The 15,651-nt window shown below is 35.3% G+C and overlaps 1 protein-coding gene across 2 annotated transcripts in view; it reads left to right on the forward strand.

Moving 5' to 3' along the window:
• Positions 1-15,651, forward strand: part of LOC121322327 (activin receptor type-2A) — a 44,186-nt gene that overhangs the window by 15,113 nt on the left and 13,422 nt on the right. For both annotated transcript variants that reach the window (XM_041262140.1, XM_041262141.1), the window contains exons 2-4: positions 6,010-6,217; positions 7,153-7,262; positions 13,442-13,596. In XM_041262140.1, the coding sequence (XP_041118074.1) occupies positions 6,010-6,217; positions 7,153-7,262; positions 13,442-13,596 (473 nt within the window). The remainder of the gene's footprint in view (positions 1-6,009; positions 6,218-7,152; positions 7,263-13,441; positions 13,597-15,651) is intronic.

The following is a 15,651-nucleotide window of genomic DNA, read 5'->3' on the forward strand; positions in this document are numbered from 1 at the left end:
TGCCAGTTACATCACTGTTGTTCTGGCTTGTAAATATGATTACTACCTCCCTCCATCACATTTGGCAACAATACAGCAAATGGGTGTGTAGGGTTAATGGCTGGAACAGTGGGGTAAGTCTGCCAAGTCTAGATTCTGTGGAGTCCATGTCATTGTCCTGTCAGTCTCAAATGCCTTTATAACTTTTAGACATTTGTGGTAGCAGTGAAGCATTTTCACAACCCAAATACTAATTAATATTTTCAGCAGTAGTGTTTGTTTTAGGGCACTGAAAAAAAAAAAAAGAGTGTTTTTTATAGTGGAAAGAAATCTATAAAAAATATGCTTCTGAGAACGGTCATGGTCTGTTAGCCTTTCTACGGTACTGTAGGACGATTTGTATATTCAGTATAATATTCTGTATAGAAAGTTTTTTTTCAGTGTCCAGTGAGGGGAATCAGTTTTTTTTCCTGTTGTATTACTGTTTACTGCACAGTTTCACAGTTGTAACATTTTCAAAAAAGCTTGTAGCACTTTTATCATGCTCTAATATTAATACTTCATCTTAACCAAAATTAGATGTGCCTTATTACCCAAATATTGAAGGGATTTTTGAATGCACTATGCACATGAAAAATTTGACTTTGCCGAGCACTCTTTTAAAGGTAGCCAGACAGTCTCACACAAGAGAGACAAGAAATCGAAGTATGACAGTAACAGCAACTGAGATCCTTGCAGTAAGTCTTTGGCACAACCCAGCCATATAAATATTTAAACGTGCTGTAGCCAGCACCTATACAGATGCAGTGCTGAAACTTTAATTGATGTCTTTTTACGCTTCTGAATATACTGTAACCGTGCTGTCAATTGTACTGGTAGTATTATTACTGTATGACCAGCAGAGAGTAACCCTGAAGCTATAAAGAAAGAAATCAACACCTTTTTTGTTCACCAGCAGATGCTGTTTACTGATTGTATTATGTACTTTAGGTACTGTTGCAAATTAAGTTCAGTTGCCTTCAACTGGTGGATAATTTGTAGCATTTTAAAGACTGAAATTTGGAAGAAAAATGTACTTTTTGCCTCTTGTCTTTACAGTGACCGAGTTCATCCCCATCTCACCCCCACATTATAGAGCAGAATTAAAGGATTACTCCACATTAAGGCAATGTGAGAGCTTATTCTTTGAAGTAGGATTGCATGTAAAGTGTTTTGTGTTAATAATGTTTGGTCACATTTGCAAAATGATAACTGCAAATGGTATAATTATCAATCCAAATGTTTGCGTCATAACCTTAATCTATTGTAATATGTGTTTTGTTACAGAGTAAATGCATTCTTTTAAATTGTTGTTTTGGCTAACCACAATACCAATTCAAATTGCAGGGATTTGCAGTGCCATAGTTGCTTAAGGCAGTACAGTACATAATAAGTAGAACGATTCTTGGTGTATTTATTATACATTATAAGTCTGTAGTCTAATAGTTTGCATTTGAACAGAAAGAAATTAACATTGCTGTAGTTACTGAAAGCCTACAGTATTTTGTATTTTATGTTTGTGGTTTTTTTTTAAACAGCAAAACAAGAATTAAATCAACAGATCAGTTTTCTTTAGATAGGCTTGAATTTAAATAGGTTTTTCATAGATTTTTATTTTTTACTCTGATTGTAGTCTACAGGAGTGTGAGTGTAGACTACAATATGTACTATACAGTGGCATTATTTAAGTGATAGTGCTTGTCGATGAAGGCTCTACCATGTGGTAGTTGACTTCGACATTCATTAGCGCCTTCGCCTTTGGCGATTTTTCTCATTTTCCAAAAAAAACAAAAAACCTTTAAAACCTACATTTACCTTGAACTTGTAATGATTGTCGGGTACCCTTCCACTGAGAAAAGTTTTAAGAAAATAGTCCCAATGTTTTTTTTTATGAAAGATCACACATAATTACACTGGAAAAAATAACTAAAACTAATTAAAGAAATAACTGTTTTACTTGTCAGAGCTGTTTGTAGTTTATCTGAACCTTGCCAGATTATGTGAATAGAACAATATTACTGAACTGTCCCTGTATCGGTTTGTTGTTGTTGGAAGGTGCCCTGTCTGAGCTGTGATTGGTTGACTTTGACAGTTACAGGTACAGGAGTGGTTGCTTTTGTCAGTGCAGAGTATTGATTGGCTGGTTTTGGTGAATAGTAAAATACATTTGGACCAAATGTGTCTTTGTTTAGTGTTTGCTGTCCAGTAGATGTGACCTGTGACCTGCTGTAAGCTTAAAAACACAGCAAGTCAGAATGAAAAAGCTGGTGCTTGCACGGATTGATTTTAAATTTGATTAATAAGTGATGCGGTGACGTTCCAGCAGTCCTCTACTATGTATTAATGCCTGCTATAGCTGGAAGCTGATTGGCTGATGATACTGAATAGTTTTCTAATAAATTATAAATATACTCTAATACATGTTTTTTTTTTTCATGTTCTTTGCATAATGTGGACACAATAAGGTATGGTACTGTAGTATACTCAAATTTACCATAGATCTTACTCTCCTGTGGAGATCTGCAAGAAGCAGAAGGATAATGACCAGGCAGAGGACCAACATTAGAGGTATTAAAGAGCTGTTGCAGGGCTTGACACTAATGGTTGCCCGGTGCAACCAAAATTCAGCCTCGGGCAACTTGAAAATGGAGACAGAGAGAATTAGTTGCCCGAACCGGCCAACCACAATTGTGTTCATTATCAGATCAGAAACTATCTAGATATAAAAATAAAACTTAAACTGACTTCTGCTGCTCCTCTCTCGCTCCCCATGTGGACGATCTGATAATCTGATTCGATTAGACATGCAGGACATTGACGGAAACACAACATTCTCACGGTTCCCTCCAGTATAACCGTGTATGTAAAAAAAAATCAGAAGAGGCTTTTTCAATTTGGATTCACCCCTTCCAAAAAACAAAGGAAAGCGGTGAGCAAGAGTATTGTATCCCCTCGACATCATCAGTCTCTGCTGTGCCACAGGCTGCCGGTAAAGGGGATGAAGGCGATTTCTTATGTGGAGAAACAGCAACACAAATTCCAGGTTAAGTGGAAAGATGAGTTTTCGTGGCTTGGATACAATGAAGACGATAACAAAATGTTCTGCAACATGTGTCAAAGCTATCCTACACTGGCAGAGATTGGAGGTCCGTTCTTGAATGGAACCAAACATTTTAGAAAACAAAATGTCCAAAAACACATTCAGTTGTATGAAGCGAGTGAAAAGTGACTGGAGGTGGACCAAGCCAGAATAAATATGACGCTGCAGGTGCAGTTAACACATGTTGGAGAGCAGGGGAAAGGGCTTGTCGGCCAGACTATATGAAAGTCTGAACAGATGCAATGTATATCTGTGACTGAAAGTGATGCTTTATATGTTCCGTGTTTGTTGGCCTGGATAAGGGTGTCTGCTTGGTAAATAAACATTTTCAGAAAATAGCAATGTTGTTTTTTTTTTTTTTTTTCGGGCAACCTAAATTTCACTCTGGGCAACCTGGATTTTCTTTCTGGTTGCCCCACAGTGCGGATTGGGCTGGTTATGGATTGGTGCCAGAAATGTGTGCAGCCTTTCTGCAGGAAATGACCCAGGCCAAAGCAGGGCAGACAGGTGAATTAAGAGTTCAAACATCGGTTGAGTGAACACTTTTGACATGTGCAAGTTTTCTGATGGACTATTTTTAAATGGTATCTAGAGACCAATGTTGAATTAAAATGTATTTATTGTGCAGCAAGTCTGTTTTGCTTATTGGCACTGTTGCTATGTAAGTACAGTACAGCAGTGCTGTTTACAGTGTGATGTTGGGGAGCTGTGTTTATGTTTACGCTTCCCCGCAGAGAATATATATATATATATATATATATATTTTTTTTTTTTTTTTTTTTTTATGAAATGCATTATACAGTATTTATTAATTGTGTGTAGAAGTGTTCAACTCAAATCGTATACAATTAGCAAACCACACAGTTTATTAGTGATAGAGTAAGTCTGTGTTACAGTACAGTATTGGCAATAATGCTAATTATTTGTATTTAACCACATCTACTGTACTTTAATTTTTTTTTATTTAAAAAAGAACCCCACTTGTACAGTATCAATTAGGCCAGTATAAATTTGTGCGTCAAAATAATGGGCACTTTATGACAGTCAGTAATATTTACAGAAATACTGAAAAATGCACTCTATCTTATGGTATTGCCCTATGGTAGTGCTTTAAATAGAGTATGCTTTTTATTGAAGCCTTGTTATCTTAGTATAGTGATCTCTTGGACAAGGGTCAGGGGGTTTATTCTACCATCTGTTTAATTAACAGCACAGTACTGTAATATGTTAAAAAGGCAATGTTCCTATAAAAGCAATGCTGTTCATCATGTTACAGTGTTGAAACACAGCCACTGAACTTCTATTTAAAGACACAAACATGTATTCAGATGTTTTAAAGGGAAACTGCAGATCTTCTACAAGTGCTACATAAGAAATTATTTTGGCAGCAATGCCCCAGTTGGTTAATACAAATATCAAGGCTGCTGTGGTTTTGTTGCAGTGTTATAGAATTCATGGACTCTTGTACAGTCAATGTGGATTTTCTCAAGAAGAACTACTGTACAAATGTTGACTGATCCGTTTATTAGGCAGCACCCAAAAGATTCTGAGTTCAATTACTACTCTTTTGCCACCAAGAGTTAATTACAGTACACATTCATCTGCTCTGTGGAGCAGAATAGGAAATATTTTCTGTTAATGATTACTGATGGACCTTGTCCTGTACGTGTTGTGCTTTAGCGTGTGACACATCTTAACCACAGTGGAACTGTTTCTGGGAGCAGTGCCAGAGGGTGTGTTTGGCTTCAGTTCATAGCAATGTCAGCTGGACAGATGAAGGCGCTTTGATTTAGAAAGGCAGGCCATGTGAATATAGTGGAACAGCGTGCATGCTGGGACATGGTGTTGTACATTAAGATCAAATATAGTTGGCATGTGTGAACAGTAAAGCATGCATAATAAAACAAAAAAAGAAAAGTATTTTGGTTTGCCCTTATTTTAGGCCATATGGAAGTTCAAATTAGTCTCTGTCAATGGCATTTAGTACAACAGTGTTCATTTATTAAAATGCATTTCATCTGGTGCAGGTGCATTTATTAAATCAACTTGCATTGTTTTTTGCATCCTTTTTTCAGTGCTTGAATTAATTCAATTTCGATTTCTGAAATCAGTTGAGGGTTGAATTACAGTAGCCAACTGTAAGGAAAACAAACAAGTCGTTTACTTTTATTTCTAAAAAAAAAAAAAAATACTTATTAAAATATTTAGTGGTAGTATTTCCCAAAAGATCAAAAGAGCATCACAAACTTACTATTTTGATTTATAATCTTTCTTACCATATGTTGACAAGACTTGCTTCTAGATAATGCACTATTTGCATTTGTTCGTTCATTCGTTTTTTGATTGGATTTTAATGTACTTCCATTTGTGGGTTACTGCTGTACTGTACTTTACTGTCAGACTAAAAAACAACTTCCAGGGCATGTTCGAAGTAAAAATCAAATACAATGAAATGCAACTCTGTACAATAATATAGAGCATGCTTGATAACAACATTTGACAACATTTCTCTGTGGGTGATTGTTTATTGTTTCATACTGATGAGATGCTTACTAATTCATCATTTTAAACATGTACGTCACTGTGACATTTAATTTCGCATATTGTTATGGAGCACAATTTAAAATAATAAAAAAATACAAATTACTGTATTTGTACATGTGTACAATTACTTTGTTTGTTTTTACATTATGTAGCCTAAAAATGACCTTAATTTTCATAACATCAGATGATACAAGTCTGCCAATTCTTGTTACAGTATCTTGTAACTGGCCCATTATTGGTGTCACGTTTAGTTAACCAGTCAAAGGGAAAGGATAATGCACTAGTCACTTGAAACACAAAACATTTTAATGTTTACATTACTACCCTTTTTTTCTCCTTGCTTATAGGTGCAATCCTTGGTCGATCAGAGACACAAGAGTGTATTTTCCACAATGCCAACTGGGAGAAGGACAGAACAAATCGCAGCGGCATTGAACCTTGTTTTGGTGAGAAAGATAAAAGACGACACTGTTTTGCTACATGGAAAAACATTTCCGGATCTATTGAGATCGTCAAGCAAGGCTGCTGGCTGGATGACATCAACTGCTATGACAGGTTCATTTTTTATTACATGTAGCTAAGTAGTCATGTTTTTGTCTTATTAATGAAATACTCTATCTGTATACTCGAAGCTTGATCAAACATGTTTTAAACAGCTTAAAAGTGCATTGAATTAGATGTGAAGTAAGTGTAATAATAATGTATTTTGTAGGCTTGGTACAGTTTTTTCAATTAATCGATCGATTGCTTTTCGTAAACGCAACATACAGGCTGGAGGTACACATTTACCATTAAGCAAGTGTGTACAGTTGGATTGTCCAATAACTGAGTAGTAGCCATCATACAGTAGGTCCTTAAGGCCAAACTCAAAAATTAGGATGGGATTTAAAATAGAAAATCTTTCTAGTTTGATATGGAAGGAGTGTGGTTCAGCCTTCCTTTCTTTTCAACAGACTACCATACCAATGAAAGAATTCTTCATATAGGGCCTAAATAGAAAATGTTGATAAATATACTAAAAATCCTCAAGCAGATGCATTGCTTTGCTACCGGTACAGCTGTACTGAACAGTCTTAGAAGACATGGAAACTGTAGGACTTAGAACACATTTTTGTGGTTTAGTATGTAAACATTACAAAAAAACCCATAGGTTTAAAGTATTTTCTGAAGTGTAACTTTGGTATCTTAACATTGACAGTTTTAACGTTGGTTAGCAGTGGGGTATCCAACAACATCCATGAAGGAAAAAGTATGTTGTTTTTTCTAAATATCCGAGTGAAGTGCTAGTTGTTCAAGAACTTTAGTAGATCCTCTAGCAGGAAAGCAAGAAACCGATCGCACTACTGGAACCTTTTTACTCCAGCAATACATTTGTAGCAAAAGAAAATTTGAAATGTATTTTGCAAAAAAAAAAAAAAATGAGTACCAGTAGTCTGTTTTGGGGTAATCATCTTGAGTACTGCTTAATTACATCTCTTAAACTTTTACAGAAATGACTGTGTGGAAAAGAAAGAAAGCCCGGATGTGTTTTTCTGCTGCTGTGAAGGCAACATGTGTAATGAGAGGTTTTTTTATACCCCAGAAACTCTGGGCACTCAGCGTAAGTTTCAAATTCTCTTATTTCAGAATCAAACTGCATGGTTATTTTAGCACTCCTTAACAAAGACATGTTGTATACCTACAGTAACATGAGTTCAAAAGTTGGGGATCAATACATTCTACTCACTTTATCTATTTTAAGACTTTCCCATAACTTCAAGAGAATTAGACAGTATTTAAAAATACTGTACTGATAACTTTTCTATAAAAAAAAAACTCTACTTACCTGATATTACAACCTTTTAAATAATGTAAAAGTAAACATGAATGGTGCACAACTTACATTATAATCTGAAAAGTAGATATGTTGAGTCTCAAAAGTGAAACCGCTACTGTACTGTAACGTTCACTGTGTTGTACTGACGCTCTAGTTTGCTGTAATGTGATTGGCTGTTAAAATGTCTGTTCTGATTGGGTCATGTTCAGGTGTAGGGCCAATAGCAGGTGAGTGGGGTTCCACACCATCATTTGCGTATTAGGGGGTGGAACCAAGGGAATAAGAAGGGGCTGTGCCTGCCAGTTTGGGTCTTTGTTCCTGGAAGCAGTGTTGCTGTGAGAGTTGTGGACTCTGAAACTGCCTCTGAGAATGGCATAAATAAAAGATTGTCTCTGCTGATTTTCTTCTGCCTTGCCGACACGCTACAGAACTAATAGATTTATGCAAATATGTTTTGTTATGTTGCCAAGTCTGCCTTTAAGATAATTACCATAAAGTGCTTGGTATTGCCAATACAGTCAATTTGCTTTCACTGCTGATTTACTCTACAGCATATTTCAGAAATCAGTACTTTCTTTATACAATCATATAATAGTCATTGTAGCTGGCATTACCATCCATGAATAAAATTACTGTATACTCATTGTTTACTTTATTTGTGTTTTCTCATCTAGGGGATTTGTTAGTGCAAGCTTTATGTCCAGTGTGTGTATATCAGTGTTGTTTTGCATTTTTGTGTACCTGCACTAACTTGCTCAAAAAAAACCATTTAATAAGTCAACAATTATTTACAGTACAAAGTTAGTTATTGATTTTCCAACAATTCAGCAAAATACAGTATTAAACATTTGGGGACTGTTGAATATTTTGGCTTGTAATATTTTCCTGGCCTTTCTGGTTTTTAGTAATGATATCTTAATAGTTGGTTTCACGTTGCATTCAGTCACCTGTACTGTATCTTATTATAATGGCACATTCAATTTAATCCTACATTTAGATTTAAGGAAAAAAAGTGCACTTTTCTGATGTTACCTAGTTGCATCTTTGTATTCTACTGTCAAGTTCACTTTTAACAAATGCATTATTATTATGTGTAGCGCTTCCTTACACTGACAGTGTTAAGAAGTTTTCATTGATCAGGAACATTTTGTGGATGATGAAGAACCTGACCTAAATTCTGAAATTTTATTCTCTGCTCCAGGCGTATCATTTTATGTTTAATTCAACTTAGTCAGCAGTAGAGAAAAAATACCTGCCATTTCAGGTATTAACATATTAGAAACGCTGTATATTTCTTTCATGTAATAATGTTGCTGGGACTGGGACTGTTAGTTCAATGAGGTGCCATCATTTCTTGCAAAAAGATCTAATAAAACGCTCAAACAATCATCTGGATATTTTTCTAATGATTCTAAACAGTGGCCTTTTCCTCCCCGAAATGCCTTCATGTTGTTGTTTGTTTTTTAGAACCTTTATTGCTGATTTTTGCCTGTAAGGAAAATCAAATTACTGTACTGGTTTTATGTGAAAGGTAATGGGATCGTTTTAAATAGAGTTAACATTCTGCTGTGTATGTGAGAATATTTTAAAAATGCTGACTCCACTGCCCTTGAAGGGGTTCTTATCAATTAATGTCTTAATCCAAATCATTTAAATATGAATACTGTGCATAAAATATGAATTTTCTATCAATTATGGATCATTTTCATGAATACCAAAGAAGTGCCCTTCAGTTTGCATAAAAACGGTGTCTGATTTATGATGCCATTAATCATTAAATATCTCTGAGGTATATTTATGATGTAAAATGAGTAACTTGATACTGTAGTTTTGTGTTTTTCACAAATGCAGTTTATTTTTTTGTTTTTCATGAATGCATTCTGTCTTTGCCGCATACTAATATTAATAATATAGATTTCATATACTGTAAATATCTTGTTATATGTCAATTAGTCCTTTTCCCAATTTGATTAATAGCAGAAATTGCCAGTGTTCTCTCACATTGCCTTTTTTATCTAGAGTGCAGAAGGTAGCATTTACTGAACACTATCTGAACTATCTGTAAAAAGATTGCAGACCATTTTCTGAAATTACATTAAGAGAAAAAAAGCTGATATGCTAATAATATTAGTTTACTTCATACAGACTTGTGCAGGTAGTCATTTTAGGTGTCACCCATTGTATATACAGTAGTTTAATGTGATTGAATTACCAATTTGTTTTTTTTAATATAGGAAGCTGCATGATTAATCGAATGTGTTTTTATTTTTTTATTTTATAGTAAACATTGAAACTGATTTTGTATTGTATTATTTTTTTTTTTTTTTACTGCCTCTTGACTGCTGTATTAGTTCTCCATACAGGTAGAGTGTCTTGGAGTTAGTTTCAGCAAATGGTTGACAGCCCACATTGCAGTAAATAATGCCAGATCAAAGTTCTCTCCACTGCAACTGAAGTTGCAGACCTGTTGCAGACTTGGCCTCTTTTCAAAGCTGGCAAATATGAAAACATAAAATCCATTACTTACTGCCTGTTTACAAATCCAGTTAGCGGAACAAGAGTAGAGATGATATGCACCAATTTCTCAGTGAAATCTGGGATAAAATAATGTGATTGTGTTTTAAAATTCTTAAACCCATTACACCGTGTAACACATTTTTTTTTTTTTTTTTTTTTGTTCCTGGGTAGTAAGTGTTATTTCCTAATTGCTTATGCCTCAAAAGTATAGAAAATGGCTATTATTACCCACAAACTTTGCTTTTGTGACCAGGACAGTGATATTTTGAAATGTACCTATTTTCCAGAACATTCCAGATAGATTCAGCGCTGAGTAAACTTGGAGTAACTTCTAGAACTTTCCAGTAATATAAATATTAGTATAAATACAGGGGCCTTAAGCCCACCAGTGGAGTTTAGTTCCAGCTGCCTAAGTGGATACATATCTGCATTTTTCTGAGATGGCATCAAGAGGCTGCAATGGTGGCATTCCTGATGGGCCTCAGAGGAGGTTTTACCAAGTTTCCCTGCTATCTTTGCCTTTGGGACAGCAGGGACACCAAGGCGCACTACCACAGGCGGGACTGGCCACAGCAGACCGAGTTCTCTGTGGGGAGGAACAACGTAAAGTGGGAGCCACTGGTGGACCCCCGGAAGGTGCTGATGCCACCACTGCACATCAAATTGGGCCTTATGAAACAATTTGTCAGAGCTCTAGATAAGGAGTTGGCAGCCTTCAAGTACCTTCAAGACTTCTTCCCTAAGCTGTCTGAGGCAAAGGTCAAAGCCGGTGTCTTTGTCGGACCACAGATAAAGAAGATCCTGGAGTGCAATGAATTCCCCAAGAAACTCACTAGTAAGGAGAAAGCAGCTTGGAACAGCTTTGTCGCAGTGGTTCGGGGCTTCCTGGGCAATCACAAGGCCGAAAACTATGTGGAGCTGGTTGAGACTCTGGTGAAGAACTACGGCACAATGGGCTGTAGGATGTCCCGCAAAGTCCATATCCTTGATGCTCATCTTGATAAATTCAAGGAGAACATGGGAGCATACTCGGAGGAGCAAGGCGAGCTCTTCCACCAGGATATACTGGACTTTGAACGCCGCTACCAAGGGCAGTATAACGAGAACATGATGGGAGACTACATTTGGGGGCTGATTCGTGAAAGTGATTTACAGTATAATCGTAAATCTCGAAAAACTACTCACTTCTAAATCTTTTGTAGTCATTTTTGTATTACTTTAGTATAAATACATGTTAATTTGGATTCATGTGTTGTTTGTTTCTGACTTTATGTGAACGAAAAGACACAAAGTCGCCCGTTTTCTCATTGGAAATAGGTAAATTTCAAAATATCACTGTCCTGGTCACAAAAGCAAAGTTTGTGGGGAATAATAGCCATTTTCTATACTTTTGAGGCATAAGCAATTAGGAAATAACACTTACTACCCGGAACAAAAATTGTGTTACATAGTGTTATTAATGTGAAGAACAGATTGATATATCATATACTGTAGATTGCATAATCATAACTGCTCCAAATGGAATTGGTTTTATACTATACACTGTACTCCCACTTAAACCCTACACTTAACCAGAATATTGGAGATTAACTACTGCTGTAAGAAATGTAATAGTGCTGTAGTTTTAGCTTAGTTTCCAATGCCTAAGTTATCTTTCTGGGATAAATTAAACAACACTTAAATTGTGTTGTAAATAGCACTTGTCTGAGCCAGTCCTATGATTCTCTTTAATAATCTTTATTATACACATCACAGCCTTTACAACCGATCAGATTATTTCATTGTCGTAGGACATGCCATGATACACTACAGCTTTTGATTACTGTATTATAAGTCACATATCAGAAATCAACCAATCAAAGTAAAATATTTGCTAAAATTCCAAAAATGTGTACAGATGTCAGCTTTGCTTCACGGTCCTGCAAACGGCACAAGATGACATCTCTTATACAAAGACTACCACAAACAGAGAAAAGTAAAACCCTAAAATTTTATTCTAGATTTATTGAGGTATCAGAACAAAGAAAAAATCAAAACAAAGTAATCTGAATACATTTTAAGTTACTTTTCTGTAAAATAATGGTGTATAACAGCGATGATTTGCTTTTAGGTACAGTAAAGTCATAGGTAAACATTCCATATTCAACATTCAATAGGCAGGCCTCATTGTTTATTACAATTTGGAATGTTTACCTCCTGGTATACTGCCCTTAAAAACAAATGATTACTGTGTTACTACTGTGATTACTATTTTATTTATAAACAGTATCCCAGATTATTTGTAATCCTTCATATTTGAATGCAGTGCATTCTCAATGCTAGATTTAACATCACACGAGAACTTTTCTTCCCTTCTGTTTAACAGGACTACAGTTTATCATCTGCCTGGTGGGATTCCTTCAGTAGTAATGTCAGGTTGCCAGTGTCTTTTCTCAGTATATTGCTTTGAAATAAGTGTTTTCAAACCTTGCATGCTGGGATTGAAATAAAACAGCAGAGGGAAATGTAGGGCCTACATTATTTAGTTATGCGCCTCACTGGGGATAGTCAGTTCTGTTTTTAATATAAATAATTATTTTTAAGGTAGAAGTTAATTGAAATATTAGTGTGTATATATATATATATATATATATATATATATATATATATATATATATATATTTTTTTTTTTTTTTTTAGAGTATTATTAAATGTGTAACATACTAGATGTTTAAAGTTAACGTTAAACACATTTTTCCGATGGTTTAGGAAACATACTGTACAAACTGGTGTGTTTTGTGCATATTTGAAATAAAACAAATATACATTCCATTGTGACTGACAACAAAGCACATCTCTAATCCCAGTGTTAAACATAGAACATTTACAAAAGAATATCTTATGCTGCTTATTTTGTATTGTTCTGTCGATATCTATTTTCAAACAGCATCTGCATGTTACAGTACTGGTCAATGAAAAACCCACCAGGGGATTTGTGGGGTGCGGGTGACTGCTACAGTAGATAAAGCACCGCGAATGGAGCAGTGCATAGATTCGATTTTGGGTTGGTGTTATTGATGGCTTTACACAGCTTCAGGTCAGGAGGGAGATGTTGCAGAACCCTGCCAATACAGTACTTCCAGGTTGGACCTTTTAATATGGAAGGTTCCAGAGTCATTGAATGTTCTCTGTGTGTATATAGGAAAAGACTATCTGTAGTTGTAGTTATGTCAGACCTCAAAAGTGTATGCTGTACCATAAATGAATAGCATACAAATGTTGATAAACTTTATTGTAATATACTGTGTGTATAAAGTATTATATGTATATAGATTATCTGTGTAAACTATGGGAAAATGAGAATATACTTTTAAGGGTACTTTAGCATGGTTTTTATTTAGATGGCTTAATTTTCTATCTGTATGTGAATAAAAATGTAATTTGCGTAAATCCTTGTGTTTTTACAGCAACATCCAACCCGGTTACACGGAAGCCCCAGCTGTTTAACATACTGCTGTATTCATTGCTGCCCATCATGGGGATAGCCATCATTGTCATTTTCTCATTCTGGATGTACAGGCATCACAAACTGGCATATCCTCCAGTACTAGTTCCGACTCAAGTAAGTGCCTCTCTTGTTTATTCATGCATTTATTTTACCAAAAATATTAGCGTTTCAAATTTTAAAATATTTATGTTTAACATTAAATATTTTAATATAAAATACTGTGTGTAAAAATATGAGTGCATAAGTAGCTTTATAATGTCATTCTGTAGCTAAGAACTCTACTAATATACTTCCTAGTAATAAAGTACATGAACATCAGTCTGCCAAGAAAGGGAAAAAAGCCTAACAAGTATTTGTCTTGTGTGCACTAATACTTCATTTTACATAATGATGTTCAGTTTACTGCAAATAAAACATGACATATACATAACATTTATAATGAAGCACATTAGTTTAAAAAATATATTATTTTGCCGTTAAACTATTATTTAAAAGGGCATTGTTTATTTGTGAATGTGAACAAAAAGGCTTTTGTGTGTTATTGTCTTCATCAGTAGATTCACGTAAGGCTATTTGGTTTGCATACCTGTCAAGTCTCCAGATTTGACCAGGACCCATCTCCCAGTCTCCCGGCCGAGACTCGCTTAATATTGGGACCCGCTGTTATGATTCTGACATCAGTGACAGAGTCTTGAGTGACTGCAAGTCTGCCACTTATAACATGCACCACAAAACCAAGAATCAAGGGTGCCAATGGTCATCTCAAAAGACACCAGAATGCATCACTGAGCCTCTATATTTTATAAAAATTTCCAGACCCCCTTGCAGCAGGTGGTTCACCCAGTCCTGCACCCTCCCCCCGTGCCTCGTTACTCGCTTAACACTATCCGTTACACAAAATCTCCTGGTCAGCTGTCCTGGGATCTTGACAGGTATGGGTTTGATGCACTGATTGTTTGTTTATTCCATCAAATAAACTACAGCACAGTATAACATATAGAAACCTAATTTTATGCATGTTTTATGCATAATAACACAATAATGCTTTACAAGTTTGTTCTCTGTTTTAAATTGAAAAGTTGAAAAAAATACCATCTTAGAAGTATAATTGTTTCGTAGAAGAGCACAGTAAATAAATAGAATTGTAATGTGTATCCTGACCGAACCACAAATGTGAGGTTATGAGTTATTTACAGTATGCCTTTTTGTTGTTGTTTTCTCAAACTAAGTTTGGACCTTGCAATTGTAAAGTATGCTATGATTGAATTAGATAAACACTTAAAATGGCTGTTGTTGCATTTAATACCCAAATTGAATTTAACAGCCAAAGCTGTTAAAGTTGTTTGTTATGTTAGTGATATCAGGTTTACACTAACATTTTTTATAAGCATAAGTTTAATAATATTCTAGTCACTAGTGTCTGAATGTGAGCGTAGTAAACTATAATTGAACTTCCAATATTCGGGTAGATAACATGATGACTACAATACCAGTGCCAAACAACAATACTAGCCCTCACAATATATTCTGAATTGTTATTTCTAGTGTTTTGAGGACCATGCAGACCATTCAGCTGATACACAGTATTTCATGTTTTGCTGATTTTTTAGTCAAAGTTTTAACTTACCAAACAGGTGAGATCAGAATTGAGATGTACATGCTTAACAAACCATTTACATTATTTAATGCATGCGTATACATCCATATTAATGTATATTACTGCTTGCAGTAAAACATTAAACCCATGCAGAGCATTCAAAAGTAGCAATAGCTGCATTCCCATCTGAAATGATTATAAGCACATTTATGAGGGTGTGTTCTTAGTTAACAAAGACACAGTATTATGTTTGGTGTGGAAACAGCCTGTCTCTAATGCTGTGAAATATGTAGGTTGCGCCTGACATTTTAATAGCTCCAGGGAAAATGGAGGTTACAGAACTATATACAAAGAAGCTATTTGTTAGCAACACTTTTACAGATATAGCCTAATGTATTCCAGAAAATGTTGCTCTGTCTGTTTATTATACTGTAATATGCACTTTTCAGAAAAGAAAGAGGGAAGGGGATCCTTGAGTTCTTTTAACTTCAACCTTACTTTATTTATGAGACAGTTCAGTTCAGAATTACCTTTCCACAAAGCTTTAACTCATTCTATTCTTTAACTGATAC

The sequence above is a fragment of the Polyodon spathula genome, chromosome 10 (assembly GCF_017654505.1).
Source record: "Polyodon spathula isolate WHYD16114869_AA chromosome 10, ASM1765450v1, whole genome shotgun sequence".
In the NCBI taxonomy this organism is placed as follows: Eukaryota; Metazoa; Chordata; class Actinopteri; order Acipenseriformes; family Polyodontidae; genus Polyodon; species Polyodon spathula.